The 22,780-nt window shown below is 43.6% G+C and overlaps 1 protein-coding gene across 3 annotated transcripts in view; it reads right to left on the reverse strand.

Annotated features, from left to right (window-relative positions):
• The window catches only part of NF2 (NF2, moesin-ezrin-radixin like (MERLIN) tumor suppressor), a 79,666-nt gene that overhangs the window by 22,520 nt on the left and 34,366 nt on the right, over positions 1 to 22,780 (reverse strand). For all 3 annotated transcript variants that reach the window (XM_082698099.1, XM_082698100.1, XM_082698101.1), the window contains exons 5-11: positions 16,525 to 16,593; positions 15,938 to 16,020; positions 14,001 to 14,076; positions 9,311 to 9,445; positions 6,273 to 6,347; positions 3,175 to 3,288; positions 483 to 605 (exon numbers count right to left, since the gene is read on the reverse strand). In XM_082698099.1, coding sequence (XP_082554225.1) covers positions 483 to 605; positions 3,175 to 3,288; positions 6,273 to 6,347; positions 9,311 to 9,445; positions 14,001 to 14,076; positions 15,938 to 16,020; positions 16,525 to 16,593 — 675 coding nt within the window. The remainder of the gene's footprint in view (positions 1 to 482; positions 606 to 3,174; positions 3,289 to 6,272; positions 6,348 to 9,310; positions 9,446 to 14,000; positions 14,077 to 15,937; positions 16,021 to 16,524; positions 16,594 to 22,780) is intronic.

Here is a 22,780-nt window from a genome sequence, read left to right on the forward strand (position 1 = left end):
GACAGCTCCCATCATAAAGGGTGATCTGCCCTAAGTATCAGCTGAGAAGCCCCGCTTTATTTATTTTTTTTTTTTTAGAAAGATTTTATTTATTTGACAGACAGAGATCACAAGTAGGCAGAGGCAGGCAGTGGGGCGGGGGTGGGGTAAGCAGGCTCCCTGAGAGCCCAATGTGGGGCTCGATTGTGATCATGACCTGAGCAGAGCTGAAGGCAGAGGCTTTAATCCACTGAGCCACCCAGGCGCCCCAAGAAGCCCCACTTTAAAGGCAAGGCCCAGTCAAAGTGGGGCTTGGCCGCACATGAACTTCACCAGTCCGCCTCCGCCGACACAGCTGGAAAGAAAGGCACTGATTTTTTTTTTTTTTTAGCTGAAATGTCAAAGCATATGTTAATAATCTGTGGTCGTTGGGAGGCTTAATTTCCTAAACCCACGCGAGTCCCCATGTAGCCTCCAGGGGCCCAGACCCCCAAAGCAATCACCAGAGCTTCGTTGGCCATTGTCGCCTCTTCTTTCATCTGCAGCAGCCTCCTCTCCAGCTCGTCCCTCGTGCGCTCTGCCTCCTCCCTCATCTGCTTCTCTCGAGCAAGTCGCTGCCGCTCCATCTGAGGGCCAATGACAGTGGCCACTGAGTCACGGAACCCATGGCTTGCAGTGCCACAGAGGCCCGAGAATGCCCAGTGTCCAGAGTCCCCCAAGGAGACCCTCTTCTCTCCCCTTTACTTTAGGTTGCCAGTGTCATTCTTGTCACCCGCCACCCTTTGTCCTTCGAAAATAGCTGCAGGATCGAAGGCTGTGTCCCTTGAAAAAACGTCTAGAGGTGAGAGAACAAACACAACAATAAAAAGGCAAGCCCTGTCAAGTGTACCCAGATCGAAGGTGCCATTCTTCCACACTGTGTGCTGAAATGGCCACCCTGCCAATATCCCTTTTTGTTGGGAGACCTCACGTGGCTCTGCCCTGCGGCTGACAGGACACAATGCAGGTCCCTTCTCCCTGAGACGGAGCCCCAGAAACACACCACTCACTTCTGGCTGGAAGAGCCACTTTGCCATTTCTCTTCCACACGGACCCCTCCCACATCTCTAATTTCTTCCCCAGTCGCTCCTGCCGCTGACCCACGGAGAAGATGGAATGGTTCTACGTGAGACATCGGGAGTTCACACAGTGTGTGTCATGGTGGGGAAGCTGCAATGCCACCATACAGGGGCCCAGCCTCACGCAGAGGCAGCTCCTGGCCAGGACTGTGACAGGAGGGAGCTGAGCAGGGAACACAGCAACCTCCCCCAACCCCGTCCTTAAGGCACTGGTACAAAGCCACTGCTGCCTCCCATGCCTTCTGGATCACTGTATTAATTGGGCCACATGCAGAGCTTAATAAGGGGAACAAGCACAGGACAAGTGCTATTCTCTGTGATCGCAGGGTATTAACTGAGTTCAGAAAGCAGAAGCCAGAAGTGACCACAGCTCTATTTTCTTCCTTATATAGAGCACATTTAATTACTTCTTGCTTCAATCTTCTCCCAAACACAAGATTTTTAAGACTGCTGCCTTTTCTAAACACTGAGCCAAAAAAAGGGCATTGGGCCTCGAAGGAATAATGCAAAGACAGCAATAAAATACTGTAAATTCTTCTCCAATTTTCCACCTGCAGATCAGTGAAAAGCTTGGCCAATTTTTTTTTTTTCCTAATTTCCACTGCATTATGATTTCCATTAGGTAGATTACTGTACCTCCATTATTCTCCACTTGAAAAAAATCCCAGGAAACCACCTTCTGTTCCCAGCACTGCACTTTCCTGAGACCGCCACCCACTAATAAGGGGCCTCCTGCCTACAAGGTCGTTTCGGTCTGCAAAGGCTTTCAGGGGCAATGGTCCTTTGATCTGAGACCGAGAAGACATACCATTAGCTCCACTGGACAGATGGGAAAACTGAGGTCTGGGAGGTAAGTCATTTACTAATGTCACATACTAAGTTTCCCATCTGGCTCCAAGGTCTGTGTCTATTCCACTGGGCCATGAAGCCCTCAGCCTGTGGCTGCCAGATGCCAGGGACATGTCTCTGGTGTTCTACAAGCAGTGCAGGCCAGGGCCGTTTGCATTCTATTCTCTGCCAACAGCTCCGAGGCTGTCGCACTCATTGCCATTTTCAGATCTCTCACTTCTAAGCTTTGCTTGTCTGAAAAGAGGTCAAAGAAGGCTCTTCTTGAAGTTGCCACCTAGACCTGTGCTGGCTCAGGAGTATTTCTTTGTCCAAGAAAACCCACTCCACCACCGTGGCCCCCCAAAGCAGCCCAACAGTCTGTCGTCTCACAGAGCAAAGGGATGGAACGCTGAAGGCATGCTGGCTAAAACTGGGCATTTCGTTCCAAATCTCAGGGCAGGGAGCCAGCCTCACTGGAGTTCCCACATCAGAGAGCTGCACACAGACTAATGATTACACCTCTGAGCCTACAAGTCCTGAGGGCAGCTGACTGCAGCTGCTGCTACTCTGTCTAGGAGTTGGTCCAAAACCACAGTGGATATTCTCGGCAGCGAGGCTCAGATTAGTTGTGTGGATTTCGGTGAGTCAACATGATTTGTGAGTAGAAAACAATGATGCGGACTGTCCAGTCTGCTGATAAGCACTCCCAGCACCTCCCACCATGGGCAACATGCCGCCTGGGCTGACCTGTGGCAGGGAAGTGGGGCCGGAGTCTAATTAGCATTCCCTCAGCAAGCATGAGACGCTGCTGTGCATTCTATCACCATCTAATTAGAAAAGGACAAGGCTGGGCAAAGGAGACAGGCAGGCAGAAAGAAAGCAAGCTAGCTAGGTGGACAGACTATGGGTGGACGGATGGATGGATGGATGGATGGACGGACAGACGGATGGACAGATGGATGGACATAGGCTTGCCTATCCCTTCCCAAGCCTGCATTAATCACACTTCACTTACTTAAGTGGGGAAATACTAGAAATGTTTCTTTTACATATGCTGTCAGAGTTTATTCCTCCTTTCAGAGCAGACACCCCATTGGCTGGGCATCAGCCAGTGAAGATCCAACAGAGATAAAATGAGAGAAGGTGTACCTATGGCTGAACGACACCTGTCAGCCCATGACCGCTGCTCACCTCCCAGGCCAAGACCATGAAGCAGCGACAAGGGTGGTTCAGACACGGTCTTGCTCACCTGCTTTCTAGCCTTCTCCTCCCTGGCCTGGGCTTTCATCTGCTGAACTTCCAAAGAATCGGCCTTCCTTCTCCTCATAAAAAGGTCATGGTTCCCAATACAGAGCTGGAGAATCTGTGGTTGGAAGCAGTGGCAATGTTAAAGCCAGAAGTTTACTTCACTGCCTACCAGCTCACTAGCCCTATGGCGTATTGGTTTCAGGGCTCTTGGGGTCAGCAGAAAACCTGAGAAATAAAGCACGTAGTGAAACACTGAGGCCCTCCCTACTACCGGCCTCCAGGGCTCTCTGCTCCGGAGATAGGCAAAACGGAGGTGCCTTAAGGATGCCAGGGGGGGCAAAAATCACAAGTGAGGAGAGGAACAGATGACACTTCTGCATGTCTTCTGGCTGCATCTCATTCTCCTAAGATGTAGCTCTGCAGAGGAGGGAGGGTAGGAAAGTTCATTCAATAGTTTGGGCTGGGACAACAGGTGATTCACATGGAGAAAAAGAAGCTGGGCCCCTCCCTTACACCATACACAAAAATCAGAAGGATTAAACATTTATTTATTTTTATTTTTTAAAAGATTTTATTTATTTATTTGACAGAGACACAGCGAGAGAGGGAACACAAGCAGAAGGAATGGGAGAGGGAGAAGCAGGCTTCCCTCCAAGCAGGGAGCCTGATGCGGGACTCGATCCCAGGACCCCGAGATCATAACCCGAGCCGAAGGCAGATGCTTAATGACTGAGCCATCCAGGCATCCTGGATTAAAGATTTATATATTTATTTTATATTAAGATTTTATTTATTTATTTGACAGAGATCATAGGTAGGCAGAGAGGCATGCAGACAGAGAGGGGGAAGCAGGCTCCCTGCAGGCTCAATCCCAGGACCCTGGGATCATGACTTGAGCTGAAGGCAGAGGCTTAGCCCATTGAGCCACACAGGTGCCCCGGATTAAAGATTTAAATGTGAAGACTAAGCCCTTGAAATTTTTTTTTTTTTTTTTTTTTAAGATTTTATTTATTTATTTGACAGAGAGAAATCACAAGTAGACAGAGAGGCAGGTAGAGAGAGAGGAAGGGAAGCAGGCTCCCTGCCGAGCAGAGAGCCCGATGTGGGACTCGATCCCAGGACGCTGAGATCATGACCTGAGCCGAAGGCAGCGGCTTAACCCACTGAGCCACCCAGGCGCCCAGCCCTTGAAATTTTTTAAGAGAATGTAGAAGAGGGGCGCCTGGGTGGCTCTCTGCTCAGTGGAGAGCCTGCTTCCCCTTCTCTCTCTCTGCCTGCCTCTCTGCCTATTTGTGATCTCTGTCTGTCAAATAAATAAATAAAATCTTTAAAAAAAAATGAGAGAGAGAGAATGTAGAATATCTTTATGATCAGAGGATAAAAAAAGATGTCAAACAAGACACAAACAGTACAAATGATTAAGGAAAAGATGTATATATTTGTCTATATTAAAATCAAACATTCTTTGTTAAGACCTTAAAAAGGGAGGGAAAACAAGCCACAGGATGGGAGAAGGTATAACCAATAAAGAGTACAAACATCCCTGAAAATGATGACCAAAGGGCATCAAATGCTTGACAAAAGAGACAATGAGCTCAGGGAGGGCATGTGTTGTAATAAGCACTGGGTATTATATACAAGACTGATGAATCACAGATCTGTAGCCCTGAAACAAATATATGTTAATTATTACAGACAAATTATATGTTAATTAATTAAATTTAAAATTTTTTAAAAAGACAATAAGCTTGATCAAAAAATATACAAAAAGATGTTCAATTTCATTAGTAAATAGATAGATGCACATTAACTTGCACTGAGATACTATTTCATATGCACAAGAGTGACAAAAAAAATGTTAAAGGCTGATAATATAAGCACGGAAGATTCAAAAAAGGAAGTTGCACCCACTGCATGGGATCTGCCAATTAATTCACCTTCTTTGAAAAACAACATGGTGTAATCCTGAATTTGGACATACACTACAGCCTTGCATCTGTACTCCTAAGCAGATACTCTCTAGAGAGACTACTGCAGGAGGCAGGTACAAGAATGTTCACAACAGCCTGGTTAAAATGGCAGAGAACTAAAAGCAATTATTCATTAATAGAAGAATGACAAATACACACACACACACACACACACACACACACACACACACATATATCCATAAAAGGAATACTATATAGCAATGAAAATAAAGGGATCGTATCTTGAAGCATCAACAGAGATACACCTCAGAAAATAATAATGTATGAAAAAAGGTGACAGAAGAACACAGACAGTTGATAGCACTTGGTATACTTCAAAAGGTCACAAAACTTAACAGTATATTCATTTTGCTATATATGAAGTCAAGTTCTGAGGAAAAGCAAGGGAATAATAGGCACACAGCTTAGAATGGTGATCACCCTTGGGGAGGTGGGTGGGGGAAGCCAGAGGGATGCTAACATGAAGGGTTCTAACAGTACTGGAAGTGTGTGGTTTCTTAAAGCTGGGTAGTGGGTACATAGATGTTCATTTTTGCCCCTTTTTATACCTAATACACATACTTATCCTTTTATATGTATAAAGTACCTCCATAAAAATAATTTTTAAAAATTTCACATCATGGGCACCTGAGTGGCTCAGTTGTTAAATGTCTGCCTTCGGCTCAGGTCATGATCCCAGAGTCCTGGGATCGAGGCCTGCATCAGGCTCCCTGCTCAGCAGGAAGCCTGCTTCTCCTTCTCCCACTCCCTCTGCTTGCATTCCCTCTCTCACAGTCTCTGTCAAATAAATAAATAAAATATTTTTTAAAAAACTCCACATCATAAAATCTAGGTTTGACTTGTTAGGTTAAGCTAAAGGGAAGAGTCTTTCAAGGTCTACTGGAAAAGCGTGTAGCAGGTGAGGTATCCTTCTACACTTCACTCGAGGTTATGGGGCTCTCTGCTCGGCTAGAAGCCTGCTTCTCTCGCTCTTCCACTCCCCCTGCACTCTCTCTCTCTGTCAAACAAATAAATAAAAATCTTAAAAACAAACAAAAAAAAGCACTCAGAAAAAAGTATCTCAGAAAAACTACAGTTATCAGTAACAAAAACCGGGATCTCAACTTACCAGCTTATTAACACGAAGCTTTGACGAGTTAAATTTGAAGACATCGATTTTCTTATCCAATGGTTTAATAGTAAACTGAAAGAAGGAAGCAGAAAACAGTTTCAGTCTCACAGCCTAGAGTGTGAGCACCAACTGGGAAATTCCACAAAAGCAGCAACCAAGCTGGCAAAGATCCAGCATGAGGCTGCTGTGCCTTGTCCTGGCTTCCTGGTGCCTGGGCACTAAACCATGGTAAATTATAAGCGGCTGAGGGCGCCAAGTCTGGGGCTGTGGAAGTCCAGGATCCTGGAAGGTGTGCTGTCAGCACCATCTTGGGCTTTGTAACTTGAAACACCAGCCTTCAGTGGGCCCCACTGTGAGGCCAACAAATGGGAAGCCTATTGCAGAGCCGCAGGCCCAGTTCTGCCTTCAGGAAGCTCAACACCTAGCAGGAACCAGACTAATGACGGTCAGTTACTCGAGAAATTACATCATCTATTAGTGCCTCATTGGGAAGCACAAATCACAAATGTCATGGGGGTTCAGCATCAACCTACCATAAGTGGGAGGGGAACTTCAGCTGGTCAGACACATAGAGTATGAGAGGGAAGTTAAAAGGTTGGACGGAGGGCCATTCAGGACAGGGCAAGCAACAAAAATGAGGGAGAGATAAGGAAATGAGGTGTGTGTGTGTGTGTGTGTGTGTGTGTGTGTGTGTGTGAGAGAGAGAGAGAGACACACACACACATACACACTATTAGCTCTCTGATGACTAGCTGTCATGAGCTCAGACTGGGAGGAAGGCAGGGGTAGGCTGGGGTTTGATAGGGCAGCACACAGGTCATCACTCCAGGTTCTGAACATGGGGATTCTCAGCTAAAAGCTATTAATAAAAGGAATAAAGTGTGAAGAACAGACTGTGGTAGAAGAGGGAAACTGGTCCTGAAATCAAAGGGGAGAGAGAGCTGAGTAAGGACAGAGTGGTAGCCAAGTAGGAGATCCCAGGACCAGACTGCTAGGCACAGAAGCATACGAAGAACAAATGGTAACCGCTGTTCTCAACCATTCCTGATCAGACCAGTCGGATCCTCAGTTGCAAAGATGCACTGAGAAAAATGAGTACCTATTCCCAAGAAAGATGTGCTAAGCAGATAAATACGTCTGTGAAGATAAATTCTTGGGTATGTCTTTTGCATGTTATTTTGTCCGGGGAGGAGTCAGCACATGGAGGAAAATGATCCTTCGGTTAGCTTTTGGTCAAGCCAACTTGGAAGCACTATTGCTTTCCTGTAGGTTATTTGTAAATTTCGTGAGCTTATTTTTGGCTTTGAAGTCAAACCCCGGAGCTGTCAGTGGGAAACCACAAGTAGTGGGGAAACCACAGGCTATGTGCTAGGTCCGGACATGCACAAAGAATCAATGGATCACTTAAAATAAACCAACATTTCTGTTTTGACAGCACAGCTGTCATGCATAACTACTAAGACTACTTCCTATTATGTCAAGTCAGCTTGAGGTCCTCTTACTGCCTGAGTTATTGACGTGATGGAACATGATGGCACCCTGCCCCTGGAGAGGGTGTATTAGGGTTTATTGTGTCAGGCTGTACTAGGGGAGACTTTAAGCCTTGGATTCTGTGAAAAACGAGTGTCTTGGGAGCCTTTGTTGGCCTTTAGAGATAAAAAACTACCACACCATAGCATACCTACTGCTTTAAGTCACGGGGATCATTCAACTGAAGTACTTTAAAAAAGAAACACCTAAGTGCTGCTCTTCTGGGCTACTTACAGAAAATTCGAGAGCCAGCATGTTTTGAATTACGCAGCTCGATCTGTCTCATCAAGCATGGCTGAGGAGATCTCAACCACATTACTGGAAACCAGGGGCCTGGGGTTCCCTTTCTCGAGTTACTATTAGGGAAGGGAAAACAGGAAATCTGTTCCGGTGGGGGCTCCACACAAGCCGTCACCGTTCCTCACTCCACATTTGGCTTCCCAGCTCTGCGGGTGCCAATACGTCACTGAGCACCATCCGGGCCCGCTGCCTTCTGCCCAGTTCCCTGTGTTCTCAGGACTCATGCTCTGCACCCCCACTACCAAAGCCCCCCACCCCACCCCGGGGCCAGGACTTCAGGGAACATGGAGCTCAGCCCCTGCTAGTCCCTTCACAGATCACAGCTTGCCTGATTCCTCTGCAGCTCCGCTCCCTGATACAGCACAGACACCCCAAACCCGGCCCCTAATCTTGCTGCATGTTTTTAGGAGAAGGAATCAGAGTTGGGGTGAGAGCACCTTTGAGTGGTAAAACAGAAACGTACTGGGTCACCATCACCTGCACCATCAGTCAGGGCCTTGCTTGACTCTAACGTCCCTGGGGGCTGAGACTAGATTTCCTATATCTTTGTTATAAAACCTAACACAAAGCAGATGCTTGATAATTCCTTGAAAATTAACAAAGAACAAACGAGTGAAGAACTGAACATAAGATGACAGTGTTTGGGAAAGGTCACCATTCTGCATTGAAATATCTGACTTCTAACTTAGCATGTACAGCCAAGTTATTCGAACTGAATTATTCTCAGATAAGTAGTTCTGATAGCCTTATTTGTATCATTGCTGCGACACACAGAGATAGACAGGTGGATAGATAGATTAGATAGATAGATATCCCCACATGTATCAAGCACGGGACACTGAAAGAGGACTTAATGTCCCCCACACTTAAATGCACATAGCGAATTTCTCACTAGAAATAGCAAGGCAAGTAACAAGAAAAAGTTACTTTCTGGTTTGTTCACTATTCTTTGGAGGTTCTTCTGGACAAGCTGAGCTCCCCAGCCTCTTGTTAGTCAGCAGGAGGGGTTTAGTGATGCCAGTTGAATAAAGGATGCTGATACCATTCTCTAAACAGAAAACAACAACCCCAAACCCAAAGCCTGGGGATTAAAGGATTTTACTGGTAACAAGGAGCAGTCTGGCTGGGGACCGCTACAGCGAGGAGAGATGGGAAAAGCCCCAGAGCGGCACTGCTGGTGGGTCTGCATGCAAAGCACGTCCTACCTCCTTGTCGCTGTACGAGATGTTTCGGATTTCATTCCACGGGAAGGAGATCTTGGGGGTCAGCCTGTTCTCAGGGTCATAGATGTGAAGCCCCAGAGCATCCACTCCAAGCAGCAACTCGGTGCCCTTTTTATTCTGTAGATTTAATCAAGAGCAGCTACCATCAGCTCCAGCGGAAGTCTGAGATTTTATTCAACTTCCCAAAGAACCTGGCACACACTATTATATGTGACGAGTTCCAAGAGGTCCCAACAAAAGTCACAGCTGCTGTGTAACCCAGGGGGCCTCCAGCTTCCTGAAACTGGGGCAGGCAGAGACAAAATACCATTCTCATGACTCGTGTCCCAGAGAGGGATCACGGGGGGCTTCTGTTACTGGCTCAATGGCTTTAGTCGCAACCTAAGCACTGTTACCTCCAGTTAAACACAGTGGTCGTCCCCAGCCCCCTTATCTGTGGTTTGGCTTTCTACGGATTTGGTTACAAGGTCTGGAGGCAGATGATTCTCCTTCTGAGTTACTGTCAGGTCAGTAGTAGCTTAATGCTGCACTGTAACACCTAAATCAGTCATCTCACTTCATCTCATCACGTAGACACTTTATCATCTCACATCATCCTAAGAAGGGTGAATACTACAGTAAGATGTTTTAAGAGAGAGAGAACGCGGGCGCCTGGGTGGCTCAGTGGGTTAAGCCGCTGCCTTCGGCTCAGGTCATGATCTCAGGGTCCTGGGATCGAGTCCCGCATTGGGCTCTCTGCTCAGCAGGGAGCCTGCTTCCTCCTCTCTCTCTGCCTGCCTCTCTGCCTACTTGTGATCTCTCTCTGTCAAATAAATAAATAAAATCTTTAAAAAAAAAAAAAAAAAGAGAGAGAGAACGCGTTCACATAACTTTTATTAGAGTACACTGTTATAACTATTTTTTATTGTTATTGTTAATTTCTTACATTGTGCCTAATTTATAAATTAAACTTATCACAGGTGTGCATATATAAGAAAAAAAGCCATAGTATATATAGGGTTTGGTACTATTCACAGTTTCAGACATCTGCGGGGGAGACTATTAAAACCAGGTTATCATAGATGTAGAATAAAGACCTGTAGGATTGAATCTCTCTTACATTAAAAGAAAATATTGTACTACCAGAAAGAAAATTCTTTTTTTTTTTTTTTTTTTAATTTTAAAGTATGCTCTATGCCCGAAGTGGAGCCCAACATGGGGCTTGAATTCATGACCCTGAGATCAAGACCTGAGCTGAGATCAAGAGTCAGAAGTCTCAGGGTGCCCGGGTGGCTCAGTGGGTTAATGCCTCTGCCTTCAGTTCAGGTCATGATCTCAGGATCCTGGGATTGAGCCCCGCATCAGGTTCTCTGCTCAGTGGGAAACCTGCTTCCTTCTCTCTCTCTGCCTGCCTCTCTGCCTACTTGGATCTCTGTCTGTCAAATAAACAAATAAAATCTTTGGGGGGAAAAAAAAAAGAGTCGGATGTCTAACCAACTGAGCCACCCAGGTGCCCCACCAAAAAAAAAATTGGGATCAAAGTGCTGGGATCAAATGGTTTTATGTTAAAATGTATTCTCAGTGTGATAAAGCAAATATAGTAAAATGTTAAAGAACTCAGAAGTGGGTATATATGGGTATCCACTGTAAAATTCAACTTTCTTATATGTTTGAAATTATTTATAATAGGATGTTGGAAAAAAATTTAAAAAATGAATTGTATATAAATGATACCTTGGGGTGCCTGAGTGGCTCAGTTAAGCATCCGACCCTTGGTTTTGGCTCAGCTCATGATCTCAGGGTCCTGGGATCAAGCCACAGGTAGGGTTCTGTGCTCAGTGGGGAGTCTGCTTGAGATAGTCTCCCTCTCCCTCTGCTCCTCCCACCATGCTCTCTCTCTAATAAATAAATAAATCTTTAAAAAATAAATTATACCTCAATAAAGCTCTATGAAAATTTAACTGCTGGCATATACATTGGTCGGCAGTCAGAGTAGACAGAGGACAAGTGCCCTTCACCCTCAGGTCACTGACCCAGCTGTGGGCCTGGAGGCTACCTCCTCAGGCTGGAGGCCCAGTCACCTATGCTGTGTAGTGTGTCCCTTGTGTGGTGGTGGAAGGAAGCTCCCTGCACAATGACCTAAAGCGCCTGACCCATTGCTGACAACTAGGACATCGAACCAGTTTCAAGGATAGCAAAACAGGTCTGCAAACCAAGAAGATGCTCAGACTGTGATGAGAAGGACCAATCGAAGAGCAGAGGTCAGGTAGACAAGTGAGCGCTCCAAGATACATCTTTTAGTCCTTCTAACACTCCTTAAGTCAGGTGCTGTTACCAAACCCTAAAAGAGATTCCTCTTAGTCTGCAAAGCTCTTAAAAGTACTGCATTTACATAAGTGAGGCTTTGTACTTTTAAGTGCTACAGTAAATTTTGGAAAAGGAGATATTTCATTATGTTTGTGTCTGGTTTAAATTATTAAAAAAAAAAAAAAGGGTTCTACCCTTTGATTCCTATCATGACCCCCAACACTTCTACAGAATAAACAGAGAGGCAAAGTTCAAGCAGTCTCTTCAATTGTTTTAAGCACTTAAGTTCCTTAGTTGATGTGAAATCACAGGAACTTGAACACAAAAGATACTAAAATATCTACCAGCTATGTCTACTGTGTAACACAAAACACACACACAATTGTGTATTTTAGTCTGACTACTGAGAAAAATTTCCTAATACACTGTTTTTTAAGGGCTGTAAAACACTACTTTTCTAAAATCTAGATGGTAGACATATGGGCCAAGAGGAGTTATGTTGCCAAAACCACAGAAATGTGTTAAACTAGCCTGCCCTTAAACAAACCAGACAATTAGCAAATAGAAATTAGTAAAACTTAAGAAAATAAGTTTTGCATTATTATCGAAAATCTTTTTTTTTTTTTTTTTTTTTTTTTTTAATTTATTTTTTATTTTCAGTATAACAGTATTCATTATTTTTCACCACACCCAGTGCTCCATGCAATTCGTGCCCTTTATAATACCCACCACCTAGTACCCCAAACTCCCACCCCCCACCCCTTCAAAATCCTCAGATTGTTTTTCAGAGTCCATAGTCTCTCATGGTTCACCTCCAAATACCCAACTTTTGTAGCAGTATTATCGAAAATCTTTTAGGCACTTGTTTACTATGTGAAATAACAAAACTTACCAGTGTAATTTTATACAAACTAATCAGTTTTTTAAAAGTCTATATTTAGAAAACAAATCAGGGGCGCCTGGGTGGCTCAGTGGGTTAAAACCTCTGCCTTTTGCTTGGGTCATGATCCCGGAGTCCTGGGATCAAGACCCACATCCAGCTCTCTGTTCAGCAGGGAGCCTGCTTCCTCTTCTCTCTCTGCTTGCCTCTCTGCCTACTTGTGATCACTGCTGTCGAATAAATAAATAAATAAATAAATCTTAAAAAAAAAAAAAAAAAAAGACAAATGAGGTAGAAAGCTATTATTTAAAATGTATTACAATTTACTCAAATTTCATACAAAATTTTTTTTAAGATTTTATTTATTTATTTGACAGAGAGAGCACAAGCAGGGGGAGCAGCAGGCAGAGGGAGAAGCAGGCTCCCGACTGAGCAGGGAGCCCAATAGAGGGCTCAATTCCAGGACCCTGGGATCATGAGTTAAGCTGAAGGCAGATGCTTAACCCACTTTGCCACCCAGGTACCCCTCATACAAAATTTCTGCAACCCAAAAAAGGAAAGCAAACCATAACTATGGTGAGAAAGGTGGACCACAGGGGCACCTGGGTGACTCAGCTGGTTAAGCATCTGACTTCTGATTTTGGCTCAGGTCATGATCTCTGGGTCCTGAGATTGAGGACCACCACCCTACCCCCACCCCATCCCAACCCCCACCCCATGTCTCTGCATTGGTCATGGAGTCTGCTTAAGATTCTCTCTCCCTCTCCCACCCACCTCCCCACCCTAAAAAAAAAGAAGGAAAAAAGGAAGGAAGGAAAAAAGGAAGGGGCGGGGAGGGAAGCAGGCCAGCCACTGTGGGCAACTGTTCAACATCTACTTATCTGCAGTATGGAACCAGCAAAGAAATGGCTGAGCCAATGGCCTGAATTCCTTTAGAGGGAGCTTGTAGGTCCTGCATCTAGCAGCAGAACCTTGGGAGAAAGATGCTGAAGGGGCCCACCCAGCCAGGACTGAAAACTGAAGCCTCTGGTACAGAAGCAGTGGGCTCCCAGAGGACAGTGGGACCATTAATGGTCGGAATAGAAAACCAATTAGCCTGCTAGTGAGAAGGAGAGTCCCACCCACAAATCAGTAATCTATAAAAGCAGCTTTACTAGCCTTGTGCCCTGGAGGAAGAAAGTATTTACAGGTGCTTCCTGTGGGCCTGATCTCACAGAGCCAGAAATAATCAAACATTACACTCAGAGCATTCAAACAGGTTTCTGCTGAGCACCGGACAGGCCCAAGTCCCCCTGGGGGCTCAAACGACAATTAATTATCAAGGATCTAATTAAAGTCCAAAAATAGAAAATGAGGCTGTAAGACCCTCTCCCCTTCCTCTTCTCTTGTCCTCCACTGAACCATTAAAGAGTGTCACTCTGGAATAAGGAAATAACCCACTTTAGCTGTCTGCCTCTGATTCAGTTTCTGTTTCTACACAGGGAACTCCAAGGGGCTTCAACACACCCGGATTGCAAAGTAGTTCACACCGTACATCTCCAGGTCCTGAGCTATCTTCAAATATTCCATTTCAGCTTCGTCCCTGAGAGAAGAACGAAAGACAGTGTCACCAGAGCTAAGTGAGAAAACAGAGGGCGGGGGCACACCAACCTGCACGCCGGAACATGCCAGCCAATGCAGACACCAACACGGCTCTTCCGAGCCCTGAGTCTATGAAATACACTGAGGTCAAGCAGAATTTCCCATCCCCATAAAAGCCAGAGAACAGATTCATTACAGCGTCTCTTGGCTTCAATTTCACGCTTTGCCCTTGGTAAATAATGACACCCGGCTCAAGGATTCAAGAAAAGCACGTGGTGTTATGTTCTTCCCCGGAATGGATTTGTACATGCAGATGTGATTTAAGTTGTTGCTTTATCTGATCGTGAACTTTCTTCACCTAGGTTTTGGTATTGAAACAATTCTCTCTGCAGGCTACCTGAGAGCTACCTTCCTGATTTCATTTCTTTGGGTGCTGTCAGAGGTCAGGCCAAGAGCTATCTGGGCTGTAAAACTCAAGCCACATCACCTACTTGTAAGCTGTGAGTCAAATTTAAAGTAAGCTCTTAAAGCAGCAATGACTTGCAGAAAACTCCCAAATAGATACACTCTTGAAATATTTTAACTGGATCTCCTGATGACCTTGCTCTTCTCTCTCTCCAGTCTCAAAATGCTCTCAAATGAATTTTTTAAAAAATTCAACCTGAGAGAGAACACACAGTGTTGGCAAGCATGTGGAGCAACTAGAAATCACACACACTGCTAATGTAAATTGGTACAATTACTCTGAAAAACTGTTTGCTGCTATTTATAATAGCAAAAACCAAGAGACAGCCTGACACCCTCAAGATCCATCAACAGTGGAGTGGACAATTCATGCCTTAATATAGTGGAGTTCTGCACAGCAATGAAAATGAACATTTCATTGCTGTTACATACTACAAACCCGAATCTCACAATATGATGAGTAAAAGTGAGACACAAAAAATAGAGGCTGCCCCCCTGCATTCATGTAAAGCTTAAAACAGGTACCACTACTCTGTGGAGTTAGGGATCAGAAGAGTGGTTAGCTTTGGGGAGGAAGGATGTGGAGTTATGGCTGGTGGCGGGTGGGGGGGGTGTCACATGCTATCTTGTCACCTGGTGTTACACAGTGTTTTCACTTTGTGAAATTCACTGAGTGGTATGTTTATGTATTGTCCACTTTTCCCTATACATACTAGGAAGTTGATTTGAAGAAGAGGAAAGTATTTTAAAGGCTAATGAAAAGATGATCAATTCCTACAGTGATCAGGGAAATGCTAACAAATACTTAAGATACATTTTTTAGATTACAAAAATTAGATTGATAAAAATGAGTGTTGGGAAGAGAAACAGGGGAGGGGGGAAGACACGCACATACACTGCTGGTAGAGGTAGATAGGTATGACCTTTACCAAGGGCAATTTAGTGGCACCTGTCAACACAAAATGCTCACATCCTTTGACTCAGCAAGTCTTGTAAAGAATGTATCCTCAGAACTACTCATCTAATTATATAACAATATTAGATTGTATACTGCAGGAAGCAACAATCTATAGCTACTGCAAATGTCATCAGTAGAGGAATAGACACAAAAGCTATGGGATATCCATACATTCTAATTCTTAACATGAAACTGAGTCACCAGTGGAAGCAGTGGGGCTGTACATCTGGACAGGCTGTGCTCCTGCCTATCTTACACCATATGCGCTTGAGGGAGGACACACACAAAACTGAAGAGAGAGCTACTCCCAGCTCTCCCTTTTCCTTCTAACTACCTCGGGTACTGCCTTTTGTTCAACAAGCATGTCCTAATTTTGTAGTTCTTTGGAGAAAAAAAAAAGCCCATATGGAACTGTAAACCGATAATGAAGCAGCCTCACCTGGCTCGTCCTCGGTGCTCTGCATACCAGGCTGTAATTCTCTCCTCCCACATTTCTGGAGTCATTTGATACAGATTTATTACCTACCAAAAAATAGAGCAAAATAAAAAACCCACACACAAAAAAGTTTGGGTATTGTTTGCCATTTTTATAATTATGCATCATTTTTACAGAACAGCAAAGCTATTTGTTACAAAGCCACATACAGGAAGAGCCAGTCACATTGCAGGGGTGGGCGTGTAAACAAGGGCCATTCAATATGAGTCACAACTTAGAAGGGTGTACCCTTCCTTGGGCCTAGGTGCAACCCTCACCCAGCTGAGGCCCCTCTTGCCTGGGCTGCATGTCCCAGAGGGAGGAGCTCGGCCAAGCGGAGTGTGCTGCTGCTTCCTCCCGCAGGAAAGCCATCAAAGGACCAGGGAAAGTCAGGGAGAGGTGAGAAGCAGGGCTTCATTACACAAAACAGATGAGTGGGACTATAAAATCAAGAGGAGTCAAAGGGTGGGAAGGCCTGCTTCTGCGGCTAATGAACAAGATGAACAGCACCAAGGATTAAAAACTACAATATCCCCCAATTCATCTCTTACCCTTTTTGGAAGCAATTCCTCTTGGGCCAAAAATCCACGCTTGTGAACAGAGGGGTCGTAGTCACCGTACTGGAAGGAGAAGAAAGGGAGGGCAAGCGATTGAGATTCTCGAGACAACTGCCATTTCTGAAAAGAGCTTGACTATGTCTTATCCCCTCCTGGCTTGGGGAGCAATTCCATTACAATTCAGTTCCGATGACAAATCAAGATTTCAACCTTGCTAGTTTGTTATCCTTGAATGAAAATACAAAGCTGATTATATCTATGAACAGCGTTGCATAATCCCAAGAGGGATGGATGGGTGATGTGCTCATGTGACATTTGTATGGAAATGTAGCTGTTTTCTAACCCACAAAGAAAGCAGTCACTGCCAAAACATTAGCTTTTGAAAGGAAATAACAAAACACAACTGTGAAAGTTGTAATTAGCAATGTGTGATAAGAGTCTTACCTACAAATCCTTCTAAGTGGCTGGTAATTGGAGCCAATTGCTAGGTTGGGAGTTGGTAATAACGCAGGCAATAGTTTTAATACCTTTCATTCAGGCTCTGAAAAAAGCTTTGGAGAAATCTGATGCCAACGTTGTCATTCCCATTGCAAAGACAAAGAAACGAGTCAAAGGTTTAATGAGTCAAAGGTTAACTGATTTTCCCAAAGCTGCAGAGCAAGTCACTACTGGGTCCAGAAATGGGCCCTGTATTTGAAGGTACCCACCATTTAGGGATAATAACTTGGAAATTTGCTTTCTGATTTAAGAAAAAATATCCTCTCTTTCCTAGAAAACTTAAGTCTGACCAGGAAATAATAAAAATGAAGGGATCTTTAGCTCTTTCTTTTTTTTTCAGAGAGAGAGTGAGTGTGTGCATGAGCTTGCAGTGAGGAGTGGGGGAGCAGGGAATCTTAGGCAGACTGCATACCCAGTGCTGAGCCCAACACTGAGCTCAGTCTCACAACCCTGAGACCACGACCAGAGCCAAAATCAAGAGTCAGACACTTAACTGACTTAGCTTCCCAGGCGCCCCCTAAAATAAAGCCATTTTTTAGAAGAAATTATAAACATATAAATGTAAAATCAAAGCTTATCTCTTGGGATAGAACAATGTTTATCAGCAACTTTAAACTGTGCCTCATTCCCATACCACCCTGCTAAAAAAGCACTGTAAATTTAATGTTTTTTAAGAATCTATGGGCGGGGGGCGCCTACGTGGCTCAGTGGGTTAAGCCTCTGCCTTTGGCTCGGGTTGTGATCCCAGGATCCTGGGATTGAGCCCTGCATCAGGGCTCCGCTTGGCAGAGAGCCTGTTTCCCCCCACCTCCGACCCCCGGCCTCTCTGCCTACTGCCTACTTGTGATCTGTCAAGTAAATAAATAAAATCTTTAAAAAAATAAATAAATAAGAACCTATGGGGGGGCGCCTGGGTGGCTCAGTGGGTTAAGCCTCTGCCTTCGGCTCGGGTTGTGATCTCGGGATCCTGGAATCGAGCCCCGCATTGGGCTCTCTGCTTCTTGGGGAGCCTGCTTCCTCCTCTCTCTCTGCCTGATCTCTGTTTGTCAAATAAATAAATAAAAATCTTAAAAAAAAAAAAATCTCATCATTATCTTTCAAATAGCAGAACTGCACTGCATCATTTTTTGTGTTAAACCAATTAATTCACCAAACTTAAATATTTAAAATATGCCAGTTTCTGTACCCCTGTCTAGGCACGTCATTTAAAAAAACCTGAAGGAACCTGGCCTCTCTTGATTTCCCAAAGGCCTAAGGGATGTGATGAGTTAAGTAACTAGATGGAGTTTTAAGGGCACTCTCTCAGGATGGAGCTGCAGGACACAGGTAGGAGCCTGACTCTGGAGGCAGGCTGCGAAAAGTTCAGTCCCAGCTTTTCCACTTTTCAGCTGGGACCTTGGAAATTTTTGTGTCTCGGTTTTCTCATCTATTAAATGGGGGATAATAACAGTATTTGTCTTATAGGACTCTGGGGGGATTAAATGAAATAATACCGATTATTAAATTAAAATTGTGAAAATATGCTTGACACAACACTCGATACAACCTGATACCAAAAGACAAAAACTCAGATTGTATTACCTCTGAGTCTGTTTCCTCATCCATCACGTAAGAGCATCAGTCATAGCGGATTTTGAATGGGGAGATGCTCTGGTATCCCTCTGAGGCCTTAAGTAAGGATTCCTCTCTCTCAACCTCAGCTTTCTCATCTGGAAAGCCAGGGTCATAAGCGTGGCTGCCTCCTAAGAGGGTAACAAGGATGAAGATGATCTGGAGAAGCATTTTCCATACTGCCTGGCTCATGTAAATGTACTAGCGCTACCCTCTGCATTATTTATGACATTGGTCACTGTTTGCTTCTCTGATTTCTGAAGGGGTAGGATGCTAACGCAAGCCCTTGTTAGTCACATTTGCAAACCTCTTAATGGTGCTGACCAAACTCTAAATGCAGAAGTAAGCAGATATGCAAAGTTAAAGTTGTAAATTTAGGTTTCAAAGGCTTACGAGATTAACGACCCACATTATCATACTGAGCTCCCAGCTACTTCAGTGATCAAATGATGCACATCTGAGCAATGCGGAGGCAGCAAAGACCCTGCTTAAAGAACTTCTGCCATTGGACTAACTCCACTTAAAACTTTAAAGCCTCCTTGATGCTTGTGTCTGCTCTCAAATGTCTCTTTAAAAAATAAAAGAAGGAGAAAATCCTTAAGTGGTGGCAGTTGGTTAATATAAAAGAAAGTCATACCACTCCATAGACAGAGATGGCTGTTCCTCATCCTCGCTGTACAGATACATTCTTATAACATAACCAGGAGTGAATTTATTTATTTATTTATATTTCTTAAAATATTTTATTTATTTATTTGACAGAGAGAGACACAGTGAGAGAGGGAAACCAGGGGAGGAATGGGAGAGGGAGAAGCAGACTCCCTGCTGAGCAGGGAGCCCAACATGGGGCTTGATCCCAGAACCCTGGGATCATGACCTAAGCGGAAGGTAGACATGACTGTGCCACCCAGGCACCCCATAACCAGGAGTGAACTTACTTTGAAACTAATGAAGTTTGGGTGTGAGGTCTCTGTATCTGTGTGGGCTTGACCCTAATTTTATATTCACAATTTGGTATTCTTACATTGAAAAGAAGACCCCTAAGTTCTATCAATGTCAGGCACCACAAAACCTGGATCCACCCCTGATATAAACCAATTGAATTTAAATTCAAGAAGGGAGTTCACCATTTAAAGGACTCTTGAAGTCAATTCTTAGGTTAAACAGATGCTCTTTCTGGTTATGAAATACTATCCTCTGCCAAATACGTGAAATATCAGACCAAATGCTCTGAAAAGGATTTCACAAATCTTTTAAGATTTGATCAATACATACACAGAGTAAATAGTCAGATTCCTACCCACGCACCAGTCTACTAAATTCCAGGTGGATTAAAGGTCCAAACCTATAAATGAAAATCCATAAAAATACCAGAACAAAATACAGGGCATGTGTATAACAAAACGGCTGGTGAAACCATTCTAAAATCACTCAAAACACAAAAATATTGACAAGTCTGATACGTGTAAGAAAAGACAAAAGGTTAACACCCATACTATATGGCACTCCTACAAATCAATTAGAAAAAGATAAACAATACAGTATAAAAATGGGCAAGCTGCAAAAACTTGATGCACAGAGGAAAGAAATACAATCACCAGTAAATCTGTGAAAAGGTTCTCAGCTCACACGGTTATCAGGAAATAAATACTTAAAAAAAAAAACCTGTCAGATTAGCAAAAATTTTGAAAGACTGATAGTATCCACTGTTGATGAGGATGTAGAAAAACAGGTATTCTCACATGCTGTTGTTAAAGGTTAAATTAGGATAAAACTTTTCAAGGACAATTTGGCCATACATATTTAATGTTTTTCATTCTGATAAATACACAAAATTCACCATTTTAAGCAAACAATTCAGTGGGTTTTAGGATATTCAAAATGTTGTACAACCATCACCACTCTAATTACAGAATATTTCTATCACCCCAAAAAGAAATCCCATACCCATTAGCAGTTAAGTCCTGATTTCCTCCTCCTTCCAGCCCCTAGCAACCAGTAAATCGACTTTCTGTCTCTATAGATTTGCCTATTCTGGACATTTTATAGAAGTGGAATCACACAACAGGCAGCCTTTTGTGTCTGGCTTCTTTCATTTGGCATTATTTAAATTTTAAAGGTTCTTACCCTTCGGCCCAGTTATGCCATTTCTTGGTATTCATCCTAGAGAAAGACTGTTCATATGTGCCCAAAGAGGCATATGCAAAGATGTACGCTGCATTCATTTAAATAATAGGAAGAAAAACAAACGTACATATCTACCAACAAAGAGACATTTAAATAATCCAGTCCCTCCTTTTCAGGAAATACTGTTCGGTACTTTAAAAATGAAGTGGGACGATCTCTTTTGATGGTTTTCAGTAAAAATGACAGCTGTATGGGAGTTCCTCTGGAGTAGCCAGAGGAACTAGAACCAGAGCTAGAAGTGGGATTTCAGAGACTCGGAGATGGGGTATCCCCTCTTCTGATGGGTTCTTACTGCATCCATCACTCTACAGAGGTCATGCCAGTTCATAGTCCTTTTCCACCAGCACATGAACTCAAATGCTGCTCTCCTATTTAGAAATCCTGTCAACCTTATGGGTTTGAAATGGTATGTTGGTGAGGCTTTTAATTTTTCTTTTTCTTGAGTACCAGTGAGATTGAAAATCTTTTTGTATTTACTGACCATTCTCATGTTCTCTTCTATAATGTACCTGTTATGCATGCCCTTTGTACCCACTTTTTTTGCTGTCTTTTTCTCATATACTCAAGAGTTCTTTATATTCAGGGATATAGCCACAATTCTGCTAGTAGAAATCAACCTTAAGCGGAGAAAGCTTTTGCACATGTACACAAGGACTCATATAAAATGATTTTCAGTAAAGCACTGTTTATGATAGGAGGAAAAAGGAGGAACTAAACCTACCTCTTCCTTAAAGGGGGGATGGATCAGTAAATTAGGTTTACTCATCAATGTCCACCACATAACAATTTAGATCAACGTACATCTACACATACAACATAATACATCTCAAAATCAATGCTAAGTGGGGAAAAAATGTCAATGTCTAAAAGCACAAGCCAAAAAGTGGGGAGGGATATGCAAAGTATAGCACCATTTATATTCAACTTTTACATCCTGGATATTTTCAAGTTGGTCTCCTCCCATCCAACTGAACAATGCCTGAGGTGCGACCCCAGAACCTCTTACCAGTTCGACCACGATATAGCCTTCTAACAGGTCTCCCTGCTTCCAAACCTGCCTCACTCCAATCTGTCCTTCACAGAGCCACCAAAGGGTCTGTCTAAAATATGAACCCTTCACTGACTCTGCACCACCCACATGATCAAGTTAAGACCTGATCATAAGACTTTATGACCTGGCCCCTTACAGACCTCTCCAGCCTCAACTCTTCACCTATACTTTACATATACCCAACCTTTTTTTTTTTTTTTTAAAGATTTTATTTACTTATTTGATAAAGATCACAAGTGGGCAGAGAGGCAGGCAGAGAGACTGGGAAGCAGGCTCCCTGCTGAGCAGATAGCCTGTTGTGGGGCTTGAACTCAGGTCCCTGAGATCATGACCTGAGCCAAAGGCAGAGGCTTAACCCACTGAACCACCCAGGCGCCCATATACCCAACTTCTTAATTGCCTTTTGGCACTCTGTCCCTAACTGGCATCAAAGAGTACCAAGAAACACTAAGCCTCTTCTCCCACCATTCATTTCTCTCTCTGAACCCTAGGAGTCTATAGGCCAGTGCTACATAGAACTCTCTCCCAAAGTCATTTTTAATAAGAAAACATTTCAAACACCAAAATCCAACAGGTGGCTTAAAACATTGCAAGATGGCTTGCTGTGTCATATCAATGGACCCAAAAAAACCCCCCAAAAAACAAAAACCAAAAACCCAACAAAACCCAGCTCAAACATTTTGATTCAAACATTCAAACATAACTCAAACTCTAACCAAGAAATACGGTTCTTGTTAACTGAACCATGTGATTAATATTTGTATTTATACTTTGAGGGTAATTGTTTCTTTATGCCTTGGAATTAGCTGTGTCTGTATCATTCGAACAGCTGAAATACTGTAATGAATACATTTGTGCATAATTACATTCCATGTGTTAATGAGCCCGATTCCCTTTCCGCAA

This window comes from Mustela nivalis (genome assembly GCF_964662115.1).
Source record: "Mustela nivalis genome assembly, chromosome: 14".
Taxonomy (NCBI): domain Eukaryota; kingdom Metazoa; phylum Chordata; class Mammalia; order Carnivora; family Mustelidae; genus Mustela; species Mustela nivalis.